Here is a 21,286-nt window from a genome sequence, read left to right as displayed (position 1 = left end):
ATTTCCTTGGGGAAGCCTTCCCTGAGCCTTAGATGAGCTTGGGTCCCATTGCTACATGTTCTCAGAGCTTCCTGTAATCCAGTCATAATGCACTTTACATGTATGTTGGTTGAAAGATCTCTCTGAACTTGTGAGGTGTAAATGTGAAATGAGCATCTCAATCCCATTCTGATTAAGATTTTCCATCTTCGTATTCAACTCCTCGAGCAGTACCCCAACTCCTCCAGCTGTAGCTCCAGGGATTCTTAGAGTCCCTCTTCTTTTTAACCCTGGAGTGTTGAGATGAGGATTATGGATAAGCATTTTCTTAGGGAACCTCCTGTGATGACAGTTGGGGGGCCATAAACAGCTTCACTGGGTATTGTGGTCCCTTAGGGTATGTGACCAACTGACTCCAGCCCTTAGTCTCATGACACTTTCTTCTTTGCCTAACACCTCATACTGTGGCAACTCCTAGCAAAGATAGGGCCCTGCCCTCATAGAGTTTACATTCTGGTTGAGGAAACAGACAATAACAAATTCAGTACATATACAGGAACTCAGTTTGTAATAAGTGCTACACAGGGAGGAAATTGAGTAATGTGGAAAAGTAACTACAGCAAAGAGAGGCTACTTCCAATGGAAGAATAAGCAGTAATCTAGCTGAGGATGACAGTGGCTTGGACTATGGGACATCAGAGGAGGCAGAGAGAAGTTGTGCACCTTTGGTGGTAGAACTGATGATTGATTAAACGAGGGTAGACAGAGAGGAACAAATGAAGACTTCTAAATTTGACCTGAGCAACTAGGTAGATGGTGTCATTTATTGAGATGAAGAAGACTTGGAAGGCATGAATCAAAGCTCCATTTTGAACATGTTAAAGTTTGACCATTACAAGTCCACATGAATATATCAAATAGGCAATTGGATATATGGGTCTTGGAGCTCACAGGAAAATTCTGGGGATATAAACTTAGGAGTCCTCTGCATCTACATGGTATTTAAACCCATGGGATTGGATATGATTGGAGAAGAGACTCAGGTCTGAGCTGTGGGGTTCAACATTTGGAATTCCAGTTGAGGATGAGTCTGCAAGGGAGGGTTGAGAAGGGGTGGCCAGAAAGGTAAGAGGAAAACCAGGAGAGTATGAAACACCAGAGGGCAGGAAAGGAGAGCGTTTTGGGATGGAGCAGCTAACAACATTCAGAATCCAACCTATGGCCAGAAAAAATGATTATAATGCCAACCTGCTGTTTTTTTCTGGATCCCATTTGTGTGCCCTTGCTTTGGGGCACTTCTCACCTTACTAGAAATTCTCAGCTTCAGACTTCAACTTCCCTTAAACTTAGGTCTACCCTAAGATACAGAGACTGTCTCCATACCTAACCCAGTTATATACACACACTCACCATGCTCGTTCATCCAATCACACAATTATTCATACAATTATTGAATGCCTATTATGTGCCAGGCCCCAAGGATAGGGTGGTGAAGGAAAAAAATCTAGTCAAGGCACTCAAGAAGCCCTCAGGAGCTTATAGTGTATTGGAGAAGACAAATAATCACTCAAATAAATACATGGTGACAAACTGAGAAATGCCACACACAAAAAAGTATAGGGCATCATGAGAGCCTGTCACAGTATCACCTTGTTTAGATTATGCATGATATGCACAGCATCTCCATCTTACACGCACAAATCTTTACTGTGCCCCAGCGCCACCCTGGACAGAGACCTGGGGAACTGGGTCTAGTCTTGATCCTCCTATAAACTTGCTGAGTGACCTTGAGCAGGCCCTCTCCCCTCTTTGGGCCTGTTTGCTGTTCTGTACAATGGAAGACTGAGAGGTAGACTAGATCACAGGTTCTTAACTTAGGGTAAATGGATGGGCTTCAGGGATACAAAAATATATGGAAAAGTATGCATTTTTTCCTTCTGGACAGTGGGCCCACAACTTCCATCAGATCCTTCAGAGGGCTTTTGACCCAAAGAAACTCAAGGACCTAAGGAGCAGATAGTTGTGTGATGATGTGAGCAGGGAACACAGATGACAAAATGATGGACTTTGGAAGTAAGTTTTTGTTTCTTGGACACCATACCCCTTCCTTAACCTTCTCAATGTGTACAGTGATAGAAGAGAAGGCATGATCCTCCTTCTGTGGATGGTGAAGCTCAGTCACCACATAATCCACATAATGGTGCCCTCGAGAAAGGAAACTACCTTTGGCAGCCCCTCTCCAGGAGCATAACAAAGAAAGGTTCCCACTGCACACAGGAAGTCGCTATTACCTTTTGTGTCACCTGCTCCACGGTAACCTGCCCTGGGTCTACTCCCTCTGATCCCCTATCATTCTTGGCTGGAGTATAGACACAAATGTATGTCCATACTAGAGGCAAGATTGGGATATTCACAGAAAGGAAACTAAAGGGAATTCCCTCCTCAAAAAGAAAGCACTTTGAGATTAACTAAGATGTCTGTAAATTAGAAAATCTTGATTCAACTTGTAAGAATGTCCAGCCAAAAGACAGCTGGCTTGGCATAGTCTTTCGGACATCAATATCCTGTCTCTTCATTGTCTCCTCTAAGGATATGAGAGGGAGATGCACATGGGGGCCTCTCTGAGGTCAGGTAGGTTTCCAACCCTTCCAGAACCTCTATCTCGGTCCCCTGCCAAGGGTTGACCATGCTATGGAAAAGAGAGCCACTTTCTTTGGTATCTAAAAGGCTGTAGGAGCACGAGTTACGGGGTGAGAGGGACAAAAAGGCAGAGACAACAGCCTGTGCATAGCCATTGTGTTTTATTGGATCTGGTGTATTTCTTATTTTACAAAATATACAGAGGAGCCAAAAATGCAAAGCAGTCAACAGTGTTCTGATGAGAAAAGGGGTTCTCTGGGGGCCCTTCCCCTCAGATCCTGGCTGACTGGGAGGGTCAGCTAAATGGGACAAGCAAGTGTATTAAGGGGTGGCAGCATGGTAGGGGTGCTGACAATGAGGTGGGACCTGGGTCCTATGGTCCCTGCCTTCTAGGTGTGCTCAGGGGCATCTCTGGGTTGATTCAATAGAGCAAAAGGAGACTCTAAGTGGGAACTGAGGAGGTTATGTGGGGGCTTGGAATAGAGCCTGGGTAAATCAAAGATTCTAATGAATGCCCCCACACTGGGTTCAGATGCTATGCCTGCCTCCCTCCTTCTAGGGTATCCACTGGATAGTCCCTGACTTACTCTATGCCTCCAGAGGAAATGGCAAATGAAAACTTAAATTGTAGCCATCAGAGAGGGTAGGCTGGAACTTTGGCAGGTATCAGCCAGGACATCTCCCACCCATATTTCCCCTGCTGCCACCACCACCATACAAACAGGAAGGAAGGAGAGGAAGGATTTCCAGGGATGAGTGAGACATTAGGATCCCAGGCTCTCCTGGGATACTGAACATGGTATGGAAAATTTCTGTGGTGTTTCCAAGAAGACAAGGTTTTCTGAAGAACCTGGAAACTCATATCCTCATGGCTTGGGACAGCAGACCTATGGAGCTCAGAGTTCCACAGCCTGGCATGCCTGAGCTCTCACTGACAATCTCCAGGACTTTCTGCTCTCTACCCCAGCCACCTCCTAGGACCACTGGCTCAGGCCCAGGATTTCTCCCTCTACATTCTTGTCCCCCTCCTACAGGGCTCTCAAAGGCCCTGGTCTGAAAGGCCAGTCAGTGCCAAGGACAGAGCAGCCTCTCTGAGAAGGGAGTCTTAGGGGAAATGTTTATGAGATCAGGGATGGGGAAGCACCATAGCAGGAGACATTTTGTCTAGTGTTGTGGTTTCTAGAGTTGGGGTGGAAGGTGGAGAACCACTCAACTTCTATAGCAGGGGCACCCTCAACACTGAGTGTCAGGCAGAAAGGGAGTAAGAGCTGTTGGGAGCTGGGAACACCCCGCAGATATGCTCTCCCCATTCCCTGACCCCTTCAGCTCCACAGATCTGGACCACTGAATCCCCAGGCTCTTGGATTCCTACAGCCCCCAGGGCAGGGCTAGGATGAGGACAGACCTGGGAAGAAAAGGGTGCAGTCCACCTGCACTAGGACTATAGGATGGTCCCCCCAGGATCACTGATCCCCTCTCCTGGGGAGCTAGATGACATTGTCAAAGAGCTTCATGGACCTCATGATGTTCTCGTCCTGTAGCCATGGTGTGAGAGAGGCAGATTGGAGAGAAAGAGAAAGAAAAAGAGCTTGTCAGAGACAGGGAGAGGGACACTGAGTCAGAAATGGGACATTCAGAGACAGAGAGAGACAGTGAGGAAGAAGACACCCAGAGCCTCCCCGAGTTGTGAAGGAACAGAATTCTGGAGTGGAGGTGAGTTAGGGAGATAGTACTTTGCCCAGAGGAGCATTCCCCTACATCACTGAATCAGGCCCTGAGTCCAGACCAGGGAAATATGAAGGGCGAGGACCTGTACCTTTTGACAAGACTCAATGAATTCCTCAATGGTCACCACGCCATCCTTGTTCCTGTCCATCTTCTGCAAAAATGTAGTCAGATAGGGAGAACAGGAGGGATGGCAGGAGAGAGGCAGGCAGAACTAGGGTAAGTTCCCTTCTGAGACTTCACCTCCTTCCCTTCACTCCAGCACCCTCCAGCCTACCCAGTCCCAGGCACCTGGAAGAAGCTCTCCACATGTTCCCTTGGAGCCTCCTCTCGGAGTGCAGGATATGTATACTTGCCCATCATGTCATAGATGGATTTCATGATATCAAGCATTTCCTGTTAGGCCGAGAGAGAAGAGAATCCCTCCTCAGAGCCTCTAGCCTCCAAACCAGGAGGCCTAGGGCCTAGGGCAGGCTCACCCCTTGCTGGTGATGCATATGTGGGTCACGTTTCCCTAGTATGGGCCCTTTGCACCTCCCCACACATACAGCCCCTCCAGCTCTTCAGTTGCCCAGCACCTCCTTGGTGATGCAGCCATCCTTATTGAGGTCATACAGGTTGAAGGCCCAGTTCAGCCTGTCGTCTATGGTTCCCCGAAGAATCACTGACAAACCAGCCACAAAGTCCTGGGAAGGAGGCAGGGGTGGGGTGGGTAACCATGTCTTCAGATACCCTTCACCCAACCTCCTCTGTGGGTTTGGCCTGTAGATCCTGACCCTGAAGCCCCAGGAAACAGGCCTCTCTGGCCCGTCTCCTCCAGCTCACCTCAAAACTGACCGAGCCATCATGGTTGGTGTCAAAGGCATTGAAGAGAAAAGTGGCATATGTGCTGGAGTCTGTGGAATAAGTGTGGCTAAGTAAGCTTGGCTTCCAGACCCGGGAGGGCTTCCTACCTCTATGGGGGTCCCCAAACCCTTCTTATCACTTGGCATTTCCAGTCCCTCCAGAACCCTCTTCCCACTCAGCCTAGAGATGGATAGCTGCTTCCTCTCCGGCCTTGTCCTCTCACCTCCTTGAGGAAAGAATTGGGAGTAAATCTGCTTGAAGTTCTCCTCATTGACGATTCCGCTGGGACACTCCTGGGGAAGGTGGGGGCAGACTGAGGGCAGACAAAATCTCCTTCCATTCATTACCCCCCTCCCCCCATGCCCAGAGATTCCCAGAGGGAAAATTTTCATGTCTTCAGCGGGCTCACCATGGAGGTCTTCTAATGGGAAGCAAGACTTCTCCCCAGTGCACAAACAAAAAACACAGAACTAACCGGCCAGTCTACAGGCTCCGTCCCCTTTCAAACCGACCAGAACCTCCCGTTAGAGGGCAAGGGGTTCTCCCTCCCCATCCTCTTCCCTCTCAGTCCCCAAAGCACCCAGGCCATCCTATCAGAGAAGTCCTGGGTAGGCCCCGCCCCTCCTGCCCCACCCCTAGCCCTGTTTGGTCTCGCTTTGCACTCACGTTCTTGAAGCCCCGGTACAGGACCTGCAACTCCTTGCGCGTGAACTTGGTTTGCTCTTGCAGCTGCTCCAGGCCCTCAGGCCGGTGACACACGGTGGACAGTTCAAACTCATCCTCCACACTGTCTGTGGGGGTCGGTGGGGGGGGGACAGCCGCGCCTCAGGCCCGGCCCCCACGATCCCTGTTCAAAATCACCGACCCATCCATCCCCCCATCTCCAACGCTGGAGACCAGCCTGACAGTTCCCTGGACCCCAAGCCGAGGACGTCAAGGCTAGGAGAGAAAACGCTGGTCAGCTTTGAGGTTTATCAGCGGGCCCCGTCCAAGGCCAGGCCTGGCCCCAGAGCCAGGGGTCCAACTCGGCGCTGGCCCCTGGGCCTTGATCCCTGGTTGGAGGGGAAGGCTTCCAGCCCCATATTCGTCCCAGAAAGGGAGGAGTAGGAAAAATGGGTTTGAGAGGAGGCGTCTGAGGGTCGGAGCTCCCGGCATTCCCAGACCAGGCCTTCCCACACCAACTCAGATCCACCCAGCGTTGGCCTTGCCCCGCCCAGATCCTTCCCTCCAGCCAAGTCCCGCCCGTCCCGCCTATCCCAGCCATGCCAGCCATGCCCCACCCAGCTCCAGGCAAGCCCCATCCAGATCCCACCCCTGCCCCCACCCCTCGTAAGCCTTAGTGAAGGTCCCATCCCTGACCCCATCTCAATCCCGCCCCAGGCCCCAACATCCATTCCCCAGGCAAGTGCCCCCACCCCGAAATCCCGAAGCTCTCCGCCCCCGCCCCCACCAGGAGAATAAGTCACCTGGGTCCAGCGGGCGGGGTCTGTGGGGGCGGAGGGAGGCTGGGGCGGCTAATGCTGAAGGGAGGGAACTGTCACCGAGAAAGCGGAAGACCCGGCCAACTGCAGACACACACCTCGCCCCTCACACTCACAGCAAATCTCACAGACCTGCGTGTTACAATGCACACACCCCAGCCCCGTGCGCAAAGGCACACGTAACGAACGAGCACAAACACATGAAAGGGACCCCACACACGCATGCTTGCGGGACTCACACCTGTCCTTTTCCGGAATCTACCCCCACGTGGGACCCAGCGAAATCAACCATGACGATACTCTCAAAAATAACTACAAAACGGGCCCTTATAGCTTGCAAAATGCAATATGATCCTATGAGGTGGCCAAGGCCCAACTGAAGCCTAGAGACAAAACGAAGTCTGGGGACCCGGCTGAGATTAAAAAACCCAAGTATACCGGCACCTAGAAGGCGGTCTCCATCCTCTCCACGCCAGTCATGGCACAGGTGACATACATCTCGAGGCCCAAAACATGCCCAGGGGCAGGGCGCGTGGCCAGAGGCACAGACTCTAACCCATCTCAGCCACTTACAGACCTTCCCAGTCGCCTGGCCCCGCCCCCGTCACGTTTGCCACACCAGCAAGGCTCGGGCCACGGCCCTGCCACGCTGGCCACGCCCAAACACCTGGATCCCGCCCATTTCGCCAACGAATGGCGCCCATAGACACTCGAGCTCCGCCCCCAAAACTGACCCATGCATTCCACTTCCTCACACTAGGGTCAGCGAGCGCCCACCCCACCCTTGCCATATTGGTCACACACACACACACACACACACACACACACACACACACACACACGCTGGTCACATCCCCACACATATGGCCCCGCCCCCAGAAGCACAGGAGAGGCACTTGCTTTCACTGACTGAGGGCAGGGCTTGGGGCCCGCAGCATGGCAGCAGCTTGAGGAACCGCTGCTTCAGCGCTTTTTTAGTGGGCCCTGGTGGGTGGCCTGGGGAGAAAGAAGACCCCAGGAGGGCACATTAACCCCCACAGTTCCTCTATTCCCTGTCCCCCCCTCCCCCTACTATCACAATTCGACCCCGACTGGGGGTGGGTGTTGGGGGAGGACTGGTGAGAGTAGCTGTGGCAGGGTTAGAGGACCCCCAGTGGGTTTCACAGGTTTGGAAAGTCCACCGAGGTGGCTCAAGCACCTTGTATAATGGGACACAGCCTGAGGACAGTCAGGCGGCCGGGGGGGTGAGGGGCATTGGCCTTAGTGTCTGCTGACCAGTGCCCTTGGCTCCAGCGCTATGGCTTGACCACTGAGGGTGATATCCAACCCAAGGATTGCCTGGGTAGGAACACCTCTCTCTCACACACACACATACAGTGACAGGTGTGTATAGTGCACATAGAATGATAAATTACAGAATAATGGATGCCATACAGTGACAGCTTGATACCCAATAACTCACTCACACCCAATGCCCTAATTAAGCAGGCTCCAACACATGCACAGAGACACACACACACACACTTTGACCTAGTACTCCTTAATACAAACATATACAAGTGTGACCTAGGAAAAACATGACACACACATATGAGGACCCATACAGGCCATCTTTCATACAGCATGATCAAACCACACAAGAACACACAATGACCCTAGAACATCATGGCACAGTGTGTTAAGGACACTATGACACTCTGTGACCTTATGACATTATGACACATATCAAGGTCACCATGACACACACCCATATCATATTGTGACCCAGGTGCCAAGGGCTCCCAGATACCTAAGACTACAGCTCACCCACCGAACCCTCATTCGTCCTGGGTACACTCACCTTTCTCTCCTATAGCCCTTCATTCCAAGGCACCTAGAATCTTCCTGCCAGTGGAACCAGGTTCCTTATCAGCTAACTTACCCATCCTAAAAGTATGTCCCTTCCCAGTCCCTTTCAGTATGGCTTACTCTTTGAAGGTGAAATGATAGCAAACTTTGAGGCAACAACAGACCTCGAAGATGAGTATTTTGGTGTAATGTGAGACTAGCCAGAGCCCACTGATGACAGTTTACCTCATGTCCCCTTATTTACACACATGTCCCACAGCTTTAATTGCATCCCAGGGAGACCCTCTGCCTTGGTGTGTCTGTCTGTCTCCCAGATGCACATACCTCCAGACTCCAGGGCCAAAGTCCACTGGATCTGGCACACTGAAGTTGGCCTCAGTCCATTCCTGGAGGGGCTCAACTTCCTTTGGTTGTAGGTTACTCCGGCACCCCAGCTCCCACGCAGGCGCCACCCTCCCAAGCCAGGCTCCACCCTTAAGACAAGGCTGTGCTCCCAGGAGGTAACTGCTTGCAGTGAATGCCTTCTCCCCCTCCAATAGGTCTCTCTCTCCCCTCCCCCACAGGAGCTAGGGAGGGGTGGGAGAGAGGCAGTGGATCGATGGTGGCCTGGCCCCCGGCCTAGGGCTCCATTAGCCTGGACTTTGGTTTCCCGAAGCCGGATTGAGCTTGGGGCCTCCAGTGGTGTAGTAGCCGGACTAGAGGACGGCTCCCTCACCTCTCTCATCCTCCCCCTCCTTATATATCCCCCCTTATCTGGTCCCCTGCCTGCACCCAGGACTCAGTCTCCGCTAGGCTCCTTGGAAGGTGGGAAGTGAAAGTGGCTGCCTTTAGCCTATAGGACGCCTGGGTTTTCTGGATGACCCCTCTCCCCACCAGTCTAAAGGGGACGGCAAGTTAGAGCCCAACTGACTTCATCTTTTCAAGACTGGATGAACCCCAGTTAATCTAGGACCAACCCTGCTCCTCACCCCACCTCAATAAGTACAGCAAAGGATGGAGGGTGAGCTGGGAGTTTTCTGCTCTTACTGAACCCTAGAGTAGGCAATTCATGGACTTCCTCTTGTCCCCAACTTCATTCACATCTTTTCAGTTCTCCCAGGTGTCTACCCAGCAGCCCTCCTATCTTGGTTCTTGCATTTTCCTGTTTCTGGTGAAACTGGGTATAGTTGCCATGCTATGAAGCTGCACAGTTCTTTGTGTGGAGAGGAGAGAGGTCGAAACTCTCTGGGGAGGCAGAATGGGCTCCTCTCTCTACCTCCAATATCACTCTCCCCACTTGACTTTGGGGTGGGGTGGAGAATTGATTTCCCATTCCCAATATCTAGGCCTTGGAGACCATTCTGCCTTTGGATCCTGAGAGGAACTGGGAGAGGCAAGGGGGCTTGGGAAGCAGGATCCGTGATCTGATCCACCCTCACCCTCATGCCAGAGCTGATCTATAAATGTCTCATTCACAGTGTTCCCACTAGTGTCCCTCCAGAACCCACTCCCATTCCAAGCCTTGGGTATGGAGCTGGTATATCCTCAGGGAGCTCTGGGAATAGCCACAAATGCAATCCAATAACCAAAGAGGCTTAGCCACACACCCTGTACCCCTCAGGCACAGTCATATCCACCATCTCAGAAAGCCACACACCCTGTCACATACACAGTCTCACATAGTCACACAAATTGTCCTTTTTACACACATGGACACACAGTCACACCCCCCATATCTCTCACACACTGAGTCCACACACACACTCTGTAACCTACACCTGCAAGGATAGAGGCGTGGAGAGTCATACGTATTTTCAGAGGTGCTGTTTGGCCCCAAAAGTGAATCCCCAGAAGGCTGGTGTTATCTCAGGATCCCTGGAACCTCCTTTCTCTACCCCAGATACCTCTGCCTGTCTCTAGAGCTCTCCTCATGTGCCCCAGATTCCCCTCATCTCCATACCCCAGTCTTCATATGCTGTACCCCTCATCACCTCCCCAAACACCCTGTCCCTCTCTCCTCACCTCCCTCAGACACCCATTCTCCCAGACTCCCTCCTTACCTCCCCCAGATCCACTCCTTGAGTCCCCCTCTTTACCTCTCCCAGATGTCCTATTCCCCAGGCAGCCCTCCTCATCTCCCCCAGATGCCCTATCCAATCACTAACCTACTCACCCCCGCCTCCAGTCATGAAATCAGAGTAACCCCCTCCCCAAGGCTACAGCCAGCTGTCCCTCCGCCAGCAGCCCAGACATGCCTAGACAGCTGAGTTACCTTCCAAGGAGACAGGCTCAAAGAGGCCAAACTGCTCCAGGACCTTGACAAACAGAGCGAGGACCACGAGCACAGCAACCATCTCCAGCCCTTCCAGGTTCATGGTGGGCCTGGGGCATGGCTCCACCTGCTGAGGCTCAGACACGCTGGCCCGCCCTCCTTACAACATCTCCCCCTCAGGCTCCCCAGCCTGAGTAGGACTGCCTGCAGTGTCCCTCCCCATCTCCCTCCCTGGATCTCCTCCCTCTCCCCCGCCTCACCCCGCCTATGCCCCACACGCCTCCCAACCACAGCTTCCCAGCCACAGCCTCTTCCTCTTAAGAGGGCCACCTCAGCCTATGGACTGGCATCTCCTCAGGAGCCTCTGGCATGAAGGATATGGCAAGGCCAGGCCAGAGGAGGGAAGCAGTGACCTGCTTGTCCCTGAGGACAGTTCCCCCAGATACTCTGTGGCTGCTCTGTGCCAAAGGGAGGGGGCAGAGGGAGGAGCTATGCTTAGGGAAAAGCAGGGAAGGGCAGCATGTATGTGTGTGAGAAACAATGAGCTGCACATGTACACGTAATAGATATTTGGGCCAGAATATGTTATGGGTGTCTGGGTATTTTCTTGTCTGTATATTCCTGTGTTGGTCTGAATGAAGAGTATGTGTATCTCCTCTTAAGTGTGTGTGTGTGTGTTTACATGATTGTGCACCTGTCTACTAAGTGTGTGCCTTGTATATATGCAAATGTGACCTGGGTTTCTACGGTATGTGTGTGAGTATATTAGAGTATTTCTGAGTGTGTATGGGATGTGAGGTGTCTGTGTTTTAGTAAGGTTGTGGGATGTGGGTCTGAAGATTGGTAGTATGAATGTGTCCTATAATTAGGAGTATGGGTCTACAGTGCTTGTGTAATTGTATCTGCACGGAACTGTATGAGAATATAAGGGGAGAGAAGGCAATGACCTCTCTCAGTCAGGAGGACACCACCAATATTGATTGCGGTTGCCATGGAGACTGTGAGGCAGGAAGCACTCTCTTCCCACAGGCCACAGACAGGGAAACTGAGGCCCAAGGGAGGAGGATTAGGTCCAATAGCCTGGGCAGGAAAAAGGCTGCTTAGCCTTATCACGACCCTCTGGGGAGGGGACTTACTGAGGCTGCCTTAGGGACCAAGAGACTCAAGATCCTTGGGAGAGAAGGGACTATACTCTTCCATTCCTCCTGGCTGGGGCCTTACCCAGGAGCTATCAAAGCCCTGCCTGCTCCTTGGGAACCATTATTGAGCTGGTAGAGAAGCCCAGGGTAGGAGGGAAATCTGAACTCTCCAAGGGAGCCACCCCCACCCCATGCTGATGGTGTCCCCTGCCCCTAGAGCATTCCTGGAGCCCCTCCTCCATCTTCCCTGCTCCTGCTGCTGGTGGTGGTGGTAGTGCGTGAGTGTGTAGTGGGGTGAGGAGAGGCCTGCAGAGCCAATGAGCCAGAAGAGTCTGAGTTACTGCCACAGCTGACTAACATTGACTGAGCGCTCACTATGTGCTATGTGCTTACAGACATTATTACATTGACTTTTCACAATAAACCTATGAAGGAGGTACTATTATCTCCACATTATAGGTGGTATAAGAGGCAAAAGGAGAGTAAGCAAATCTTCCAGATCAGTTAAGTGTCAGAGCTTCAATTTTAACCCAGTCTGACTCTGAGCCTTTGCTCTAAACCACCACGCTACATTGGCTCCCTTCTTAGACAGCTTGCCCACCCAGGAGGCCCAGTTTAGGGGGACTGACCCAGAAGGATCCCTCCTCTTTTGTCCAGCTCTGGGATAAATGTGTCTCTGTGGGCTGACGGTCGGGGTGGTGGCTGGTCCCTACTGCTTCAATTTGAGGTTCACTCATCTGCAGTTCTACATGGCCACCACATGGGGTCAGGCATCCATCTCAGACCATACCTTACCCCTTTCCTCTCCTCCCACCCTGCAGCATCCCAGGAAGGAGTGGAAAGGAGGACTCAGAATGAGGGTATGCCTCAGGCAGGCATGGTCCTCTGCTTGCCCCTCCACCCTCCCCCAGGAAGAAGTCAACTCAGGGACTGCTTTTGGTTTCTCACACTTTAGAAAAGTTACAGATTTACAGATGAAACCAGCAAATATCTATCACTGTCCAAATTCCACACCCGGCATTTAATACCCTTCCTTCTATCCTCATCAGCAGATCCCCTTTTTTCAGCTAGCTTGGCCTCCTCTCTGTCCCTCAACACACCAAACTCGGTGCTATCTCTGTGTCTTTGCTCCTGCTATTCCCTCTACCTGGAATGCCTTCCCTTCTGCTCTCCTTCTATCCTACACTTCTTACCTATCCTTTAGAGGCAGCTTAAATTCTCTTCCCTTCAAAGCCTCCAGCCCTCAGCGGGCTCCCAGCTTCCTGAATTTCTCCTGAACTCATTCTTGGGCCCTCAAAACTCAGCATCTATTTCTGTAATGTTATTAGTGGGAACAGTAAAAGGAGGCAGCATAGCATAGTAGGTAACCCAGGGTGCCAGACTTCCTGGGTTCAAATCCCAGCTTTGCTACTTGCAATTAACTGGGCAAGTTCTTAATCTCTGTGTGCCTCAGTTTCCCACTTCATATGGTTGTTGGGAGGAGTAAATGAATTAATACACGGAAAGCTATTAGAAAGACTCCTGGCACAGAGTAACAGCTGAAGTGTTTGCTACCATTATTAATCACAGGACACTCCCCCCTTTACATTTCTATAAGCTCTTAGCAATTCCCAAAGGATTTCCACATTGTTATCTTGATGGCTTCTCATGTCAACCCCATGAGGTAAACAGAGTGAACAGTATTGTGCCCATTTCACTGATGACGTAAACGAGGCCCAGAGAGGTAAAGGGACTTGCTTAAGGTCACCTAGCTAAGAGGAGATAAAGCAGATTTGAACCCAGATCTTTCTGGATCGGTCCTGTTTTCTCAACTAGATTCTAAGCTCCTAGAGAGCAAAGATGTTAAAAAATTGGATGTACACAAATTGAATCCCAGGCTCTGAGCTGATGCCTATGGAACAAAGGTGAACCAAAAGGGTTCTAGCTCCCACTGGACAGGCAGAGACAGCCCTTTGAGAGAACTATAAAGCATCTATTCATTCAAAAAATATTTGTTGTGTGCCTACTACGTGGTAGAAACTGTTCTAGGCAAGCTATGAAATGAGCTATAGCAAAAGCTTTCTAACTGGGAGGCCAGGAAAAATTTGGAGAGGGTATTTTTTGAGGTGGTTCTTAAAAGATGGCTAAAATGTCAACAGCTCACCTTAACAAAGGGATCAACATTTATTGAGTACATTTTGTGTCCTGAATACTTTACATATATTATTTCACTTAGTCCTCATAATAAACCTAAGAGAGAGAGTCTATTATTCCTGTGTTTACAGGTGATGTGGTCAGAGTCAGAAGTAGTAAATCCATTTTGCAGATGAAGGAATTGAGGCTCAAAGAAGTGATTTTCCCAAGATAACACAGATGATAAAGGATGGATCAAGACTTGAACCGAAACCAATGATCTGCCAGCTCCCTCAGGCTGTCTCTCCAATCTGTGTGGGAGTATCAAGGAATCTTGGGTGACTATAGCTTAGTTCATGTTGGGGGAGCTATGAGTGATAAGACCAAAAAGGGTCGGATTCCATGAAGCTTTGAATGCCATGCCAGACTATGTGGATCAACAGAGGCAGCACAGCACATCTCCCTGCTCTCTGCTGGTGATTCACAGATGGAAGACTGACAACTTTGCACCCAGTTGCCCTGTCCCTGGACTCTCCTCTTCCCTCTCTCACCTCCACCCTCAACCTTCAGAGACTTAGCTCTTCACCCAAAGGAGTGAAGTCTTAATGGAAGCACTTCAGGCAGAGTGAGGGCTCACAGAAAAGAATCTTGAAGCATTAAGTGGGCCCTCTCCAGTCCCTCAAATCTAACCACAGAAATATTCCTATCATCTAGTCGTTTACCTCCTAGAGTAATACTGCCTTACGGGTGGGGGACCCACGCTATGCAACTGTCCCACTTTCCTGTCTGCACTTGCTCCCCCAGTGAAGACTCCAGCCAGTGAAGATCGCAGAGCTCTTCTCTCAGTCCCCCAGCCCCACTACATCCCCAGCCAGGCCAAAAGACATAGCAGCCCCCAGCTGCATCAGGTGATTAATGACCTCCCTAGGCCTTGGGGCTATTTTGGGGCCTGGAAGTCATGCCTGCTATGATTGAGAGCTGGCCCTGCCTGGCTCCAGTCATCTGTCATTGGAGACAGGCCCAAGCAGGGGGCTTGGGAGATGCACGCTCCCCAAGAGACTTCCAAGCATGGCTCTGGCTCAGCCCCATCTCCCCCACTTCTGGGAAGCACATGGCAAGGAGAGCCCTACCTATACTCTAGGGACTCAAGTGGATACCATGGAGAGAACCAGAGAACTACCGATCCCAGAATGCCACCGGGCTAGGTTGTTTTCATCTCCCCAGGCCAAGTGGGGAGGAGATACTGGATTTTGTGGGCCCTGCCAAGGCAGTCTTAAGAAACCCAAGTGGAGGTGTGTGTAAATCTCAGCAGTGCCATGACATGATACCCACAATCCACATGTCATAAATCCCACAAATCTCACACCAAGGTACAACCTTGTGAAAGCTACACAACTAACTCAGGAATCCCCAACCCAACTCTAAAGCATAGAATTCCAGGTACATGCAGTCTCACTCTCAAGGATATGCAACCCCAGGGATGCACAGCCCCAGTGATCACAACCCCAATGATGCACAACCTCCTTAATACAGGTTCCCAGAGATAGAAAAAACGGTGACATACAATCCTTATGCCACACGAGTCTATCCATCCCTTCATACACTAACTCACTAGCTGAGTTCATGTTGGTCTGTTCCTATCTCAGGATTTTTTCCTTCTGGACACTGACCCCAGTCATCTTAATATCCCATTAAACTAAGCAATTCAGCAAAGGGCTGTGCCTTTTCCCTGCTCTGCGGCAAGCTGCCTCCTTTTATCCTTGTGAGGGGACTTGCCCCTTACATCCATCTGCTTGAGGTCCCCTCCTCTGCCCTCAGTGAAAAGCCCTGGCCCCTCCTCCACCCTTGTGAGGGACCGTGATGCCTCCTCTCCTTTCTTCTTTGAAGACCCCCTATCTCCTCCACCTTCTCTGTATGGGACCCTATCCCTAGCTCCACTTCTGTCAGGGGTCTTGCCTTTTAAACTCCTTTCTTTGAGGGATCATGCTCCCTCCATCTCTGTGAGGGGCCCTTTCCCTCCCCACCTCTGTAAGCCACCTATCCCATTTCACTCATTTTTTGCGGGGTCCAGCCCCCTTCTCCCTTCCTCATACCTGGCGACAGTGACCCAGTCACCAGCTGATAGAGGGATCGCGCTGCCTGCCCCAACGGGCTCCGGCATCTGCGGGGGCATCGGTTCATGGTTCGGCAGAGAGCGCAGCAGCCAAGCTCCGCCCCCAAGGCCCTGGGCGGTCCAGTCTCCGCCCTCATCCTAGTGGGCCCTGAGTGGGCGGCGCCGGAGGGGCGGACCGGCAAGACGAGGATCTTAAGACATGAGAGCCTCATTCCGTTCCCTATCTTCTCCGGGCCACATGAGGGGAACTCACCATGTCCCCATCATCTGAAGCACCCGTCCCCAAAGTTCCTCTGCTGGTGCGAGGTGGCGACAGCGGTAACGGGGGGACGGACTCTACTCACAGCCTTCTCTGGAAATGTTTTCTGGATTTCTGACGGGGAATGGAGCACCCACGGATTTTGAAAAGGGAGCTGGAAGGGGAATAAACCTTATCTTTTACTGCCCCTCTTCAGCTCCCCCTTCTCTGCCTGTCGCACCCCTCCTCCTCTCAGTTTGATACGGAGATGCGAAAGGGTAAGAGGACACAGTTGTCATGGTAACTTCCCACACTTTCAGACTTCCTAGACCAATGGGAGAGAGAGCAGGAGGGAGAAGGAAGAATTGGCCAGTGTATTAGGATGGCAAAGAGGAGGCAGCAGGGATGTGCCCCTGCTGGTCTCTGTCTCCTGGCTCTGAATCCCCTTCTCTCATAACTGTTTTGTGTCCCTCTGTCCTGGTGCAGCAGGTTCACACATTTTCCCATCATACGCTGACAGCCAGTCAAATGCATCAGGAGAGGAGGAAGAAGAAACCCCCCTCAGTGCCGGCCCTGACCCCTTTTTCCTGGATTATACCCAAAGTAAACCCTTCCAGGACCCAATAATGATTTCAAACTGCTGGGAGAGCCTACAGGAGACATAGTCCCACTCCTCCGACTGGGATTCCATATTTTTGGATAAAAATCCTACATAGGTGAGGCGAGAGTCAACTGCAAACTCCACGCAAATCTCACCACTTGATCTGGCGACATTCCCTTTCGGAATCAGCTCCACTAAGCCAGAAGCAGCAGCGTGGCTCCTCTAACACCACACGGGGGCGCCCCTGTCCGGGGAACGATATCTATGGCCAGAGGGACGGGACTCCGGAGATCCCAGGTCCAAGGACCCAAGCTCAGGCCTTAGCCAGCCAGGTCTCAACTCTCTCATCTCCAGTCCTTTCTTCACTTCCGGCTAGGACAGAACCGCTGCTGATCGCTGCCTTTCCCCACCCTCCCGCACTAACAAGCGGACCTGCTCGGCTCGGAAGACTGAAAGGGTTAGAGGCAGGGCGGGGCTGGGATTTTTTTCCCCCAGAAGTCTCCCCAGTTTTGTTTCGAGCCTGGGGTGGGAGTAGAGAAGGAAAGCGGTCGAGGGCCCCCAGGATGTCCTGAGGTATGACTTTAGGGCCCCCTCTCTGTCAGCCTGATGGGCCAGGATGACGGGAGCCAAAGACTACCCTCAAGTCTGATCCAAGGAATCCCGCCTGCACGGGAAAGGAAATCTGGGAACTCGGACGGCCCGGCTGCACCTTCGCCCTGCGCGATCTTCAGCACCGCGGACAACGACTCCCCTTCAGGCTTCAGCTCAGGCGTCTCAAATCATCCAGCGCCTTGAACGTCGGCGTCCCAACCCCATTTGTCTCCCGCTGTAAGGTAAGACCTCCTTGGAAAGGAGAGCTCCCGGTAGCCCTATTTCTACTTTCCTAGTCGTGTGTGGAGCTATCTACAGCGAGGATGCTGATGATATGGAACGCGATTCTTGACGCTCGTCAAGATTTGACCTATTTCCCGTGGGAGGCAGGCAGTGGTATTCCCCATTTTACAGATGAGACAAGTGAGCCCCAGAGAGCAAAAGTTATACATAGCTGGTACTCACACTTCATTCCTGCACCTTTCAACACGAGCGCTTCCCCACCTTCATCCAATCTGATTCAAATAGCCAAGTGGGGAGGGGATGATTCCACTAAAGGAAGAATCAATTAAAGCAGGAAGTAAACAGTAACTAATGTGGTGTTAATGAGGGCCCCGGGGCCCTTACTACTCTCAAAATCCTGAGTTGGTGAGAACAGAGTTCAAAGCAGAGCCAGACAGCTGGACCTTTGAATTCCAACCAGTTTTGAGACACATCTAGGGCCTGCCTGAGTGGAAGGGCTCCCCCTTCTGCGGGTCTCGGCATAGGGACTATGACCTCTCTAGGGTCAATGAGTGGGGGAGACACTTTCTCAAGGCATTACAGCCTAGTCCTCTCCCTCTCCCCAATTCTTAACCTCACTTCTCTCAAGACAGAAGAGGATCAAAACTTCCCTTCACCTCCCCAGCTCATTTCAGACACAGGGGAGACAGTCTCCCTCCTCCCATTCTCTGTTGAGGTTCTTGAGCAGGCTGCACAATGAGAGACAGAAACACACACGTACATGGAAATGTACACAAGGTGACACAGTCACCCACACAAACACATGGATCTGCCTACCAAACCCAGAAATATGCACAGGCACAGATGTACTGGTCTCACATACCTCCCTACTGTGGGAGAGAGACGATGCCTGGGCAGCTAAGTGGTTTGGGGAGGCCCTATGGTACCTCCCAGGCCTAGAGCTTCTATATCTGGGTCTGGAAGGGAGGCAAGAGGGTGTTTTTCTCTGGGTTTGGGTGAAGTTCTGAGAGGGCTGTTGGGGGCCGAAAGAGCTTCAATTGTAAGAATGATCTCTGAGTACTTTTTGGGGGGGCTGACCCAGCACTAACCAAAGCCTCCCCACAGGGGCCAACTGCTGCTCCTGGGAGCCAGTCTGGGCAGCTGGAGACTAGAGTTCCTCCTTAGGTCCACCTGGGCTATTTGCAGAAAACATGGGGAAGCAGCGGTGTGCACTAATGACCCCCTTCTGCACCAGGAAGCCAGAGAGGCAGCAAGGGTAAAACGCGTCATAAACACTCACAGAGCCCCACTGCAGACATCACCACACAAAAGTACACAATCAGCATCAAACGCCAGTATAACCCACATAGTCTCACAATCACAAAACGACACAACCCACTTTAACAAATGCCTGTCCCAGGAGGTTCACAGTAATAAAGTGTTACAAAGAGACACATCACCATAAAGTGAAGCCCTGACACATTCTGGTAGTCATATGCCACTTCATACAGAATCACACACTTAAAGCACAGAGTTGCATATAGAACAGAGACACATGGTTAAAACAACTTCATTAGTACAATCAGGGTCCTACATAACCTCACTCAAACATCTGACAAGATCATACAATTGCATAGCCACACACGCAATCACATTCACCCTGGCTGTCACCAAGCCTAGGGCACTTTGCAATCAGCTGTGGGAGGTGCACACACATACACACACACAGACACACACAAGGAATGACAGGCGCTCACGCACGTAACACCTCCTTCAGACACTCTCCCAGCCTTGTGTCACACACGCCCACACCTGCTGCCTCTCCCACCTGCCGGCCTGCTCTCCCCCCACCCCCGAGGGACCTAAAGCTTTGAACCCTAGTCTCCTCCGCCCAGAACAGTGGGGAGGGTGCCTGGAAATGGGGTAGAGTGCGGGTAAGGGCCGGGCCGGAGTTAGAGAGGGTTAAGGGTCTGGGAGGGGCGAGGGTGGGGGGGGAATCTGCCCTCCCTCCTGCGACTCCTGAGCCACCGACTCACCCGTAAGCTGGTCATAGGATCCGTCCAGGTCCCGAGAATCGGACAAACTCTCCTTACGGCCCTGGCCCCGCATGGCCCCAGGCGCCCCCCTCCCGTCCCGCCTGGGCTGTGGGAGGGGGCGCCGGTGGCCGGGATAGGGCGCTCACACGGCGCCCCCTGGCGGTGTAGCACGCTGCTAGGGCTGGGGGCCGGGAGAGTCGGGACTGGGGATGAGTCTGGGGACCAGGCCGGGGTCTAGGGCCCACCAGGGGGTCCTGGGGCAGCAACGGGAGGTTTAGGCTGTAGGTGAGCGCAGAGCCGGAGGCAGAGCGGAGCTGAAAGCGGAGCCGAGCTGCCTTTCTCCTCCCGCCCCCTCCCCGAGGCTGTCACCGCGCCTCCCCCCTTTGGCGCTGCCGGGATTGGCTCCCCCTACCCCCGCCCCCTCCTCTTTGCAGCTCGGGGGAGGCACCCGGTGAAAGGGTGAGCTGGGAAGTGCAGGAAGGGAGACTGGCTCTCCAGAAACACTACTCCCTAAACCTGAAGCCAAGGGTCTTAGGGGTGGAAGAGGGAGCCGAAGGCCCTACGGTGAGGAAACCCCGCCCCCAATTCTCAGGCAGTCCTTCCCCCACCGTCAGCACGGGTCGGGTATGTCTCTGAGTCCCCTGTTCAGAGAGTCTCCAGGTCAGCCCCTATTTTCTCTGTTGTGCTCTTCTCATGTATCTGTCTCTGTGGCCCCCGCCAGGGCCCACCCTGCTTGAAGAGGAATGAGGATGCAGAATAAAGGTCAACTCAGCCTCTAATACAGGCTCATCTCAGGCCAGAGGGCTATCATTTTCTCTTCTCTCAGAAGGACCCCCCACCCTCACCCACTCCAGGGCCTGTCTCTGGGTCCCATTCACTCTCAGGGTGACTTCTTCCTTGATCTAAGGATCCCTATTGGCCAACGGGGAAGAAAAGGAAAAGAAAGTGAACAAGGTCTGTTTCTTAAGACTTTCTTGCTCTTTTGTTCCTTGTTTTTTTCTTTCAACTGTCCAGCCCTTCTCTCTTCTGTCACCTGCCCTGCCCTAGATCCCTTGTTTTCCAGAAGATCTGAGCATCCAGGTGAGGATACAGAGTGGGGAAGACATGTCCTTGTTATGAGGCCCTCTTCTCTTAGATTAGCTCCTTTCCTGAAGCCAGGGGCTAGCATAGAGCTGAGCCACCTCTGACTCCCAGGAATGGCTACTGAATGACTGAGTCTACTTGTCTAACCTTCCTCAGGATGATTCCCGGGCTCCTAGCCCAAGAGCCCACCCACTCACCATGAGAATGGACGTGAGCAATGACTGGTGGGTCTGGAGGCATGGTGGCAGGTCCCAGGTCATCCTGCCTGCCCAGCAGCTCCTCTGAGATTGAAAGCTCCAGCTAAACTGACCTGCATATTTAATCTCTTCAATTGCATTTAATTTCCCAAGGACTTGATTCAATTAACCCAGCAGGAATTGT

General features: G+C 52.1%; 1 protein-coding gene across 8 annotated transcripts; it reads right to left on the bottom strand.

The window, feature by feature from the left end:
- Window positions 1–2,763: 2,763 nt before the first annotated feature.
- On the bottom strand, window positions 2,764–20,388 carry KCNIP2 (potassium voltage-gated channel interacting protein 2). 8 transcript variants are annotated; one of them, XM_023640575.2, is made up of 10 exons: window positions 19,823–20,388; window positions 7,572–7,667; window positions 6,657–6,710; window positions 5,857–5,981; window positions 5,414–5,483; window positions 5,170–5,240; window positions 4,923–5,030; window positions 4,636–4,740; window positions 4,436–4,498; window positions 2,764–4,154 (listed from the first exon to the last, which is right to left on the bottom strand). In XM_023640575.2, exons 1-10 carry the CDS (start codon window positions 19,893–19,895, stop codon window positions 4,107–4,109), a joined length of 813 nt encoding a protein of 270 aa, XP_023496343.1. In that variant the 5' UTR covers window positions 19,896–20,388; the 3' UTR covers window positions 2,764–4,106. The 8 variants fall into 8 exon arrangements, with proteins under 8 accessions (XP_023496343.1, XP_070078572.1, XP_023496354.1 ...); XM_070222471.1 differs by having other exon boundaries at window positions 7,582–7,667; window positions 19,823–20,222; XM_023640586.2 differs by lacking the exon at window positions 6,657–6,710 and having other exon boundaries at window positions 19,823–20,229.
- Window positions 20,389–21,286: the final 898 nt, after the last annotated feature.

The sequence above is a fragment of the Equus caballus genome, chromosome 1, assembly GCF_041296265.1.
Source record: "Equus caballus isolate H_3958 breed thoroughbred chromosome 1, TB-T2T, whole genome shotgun sequence".
Lineage (NCBI taxonomy): Eukaryota > Metazoa > Chordata > Mammalia > Perissodactyla > Equidae > Equus > Equus caballus.
The sequence above is the reverse complement of the archived record's forward strand: the minus strand, read 5'-3'. Positions and strand labels throughout refer to the sequence as shown.

Coding starts and splice junctions, on each gene's coding strand:
- KCNIP2 (XM_001499409.5), bottom strand. CDS start 16,346: ATGAGGCTCTCATGTCTTAAGATCCTCGTCTTGCCGGTCCGCCCCTCC. Junction 5,484..5,856: donor TGTACCGGGGCTTCAAGAAC/GTGAGTGCAAAG, acceptor CACCTTCCCCAG/GAGTGTCCCAGCGGAATCGT. Junction 4,741..4,922: donor ATGGCTGCATCACCAAGGAG/GTGCTGGGCAAC, acceptor TCGGCCTAACAG/GAAATGCTTGATATCATGAA.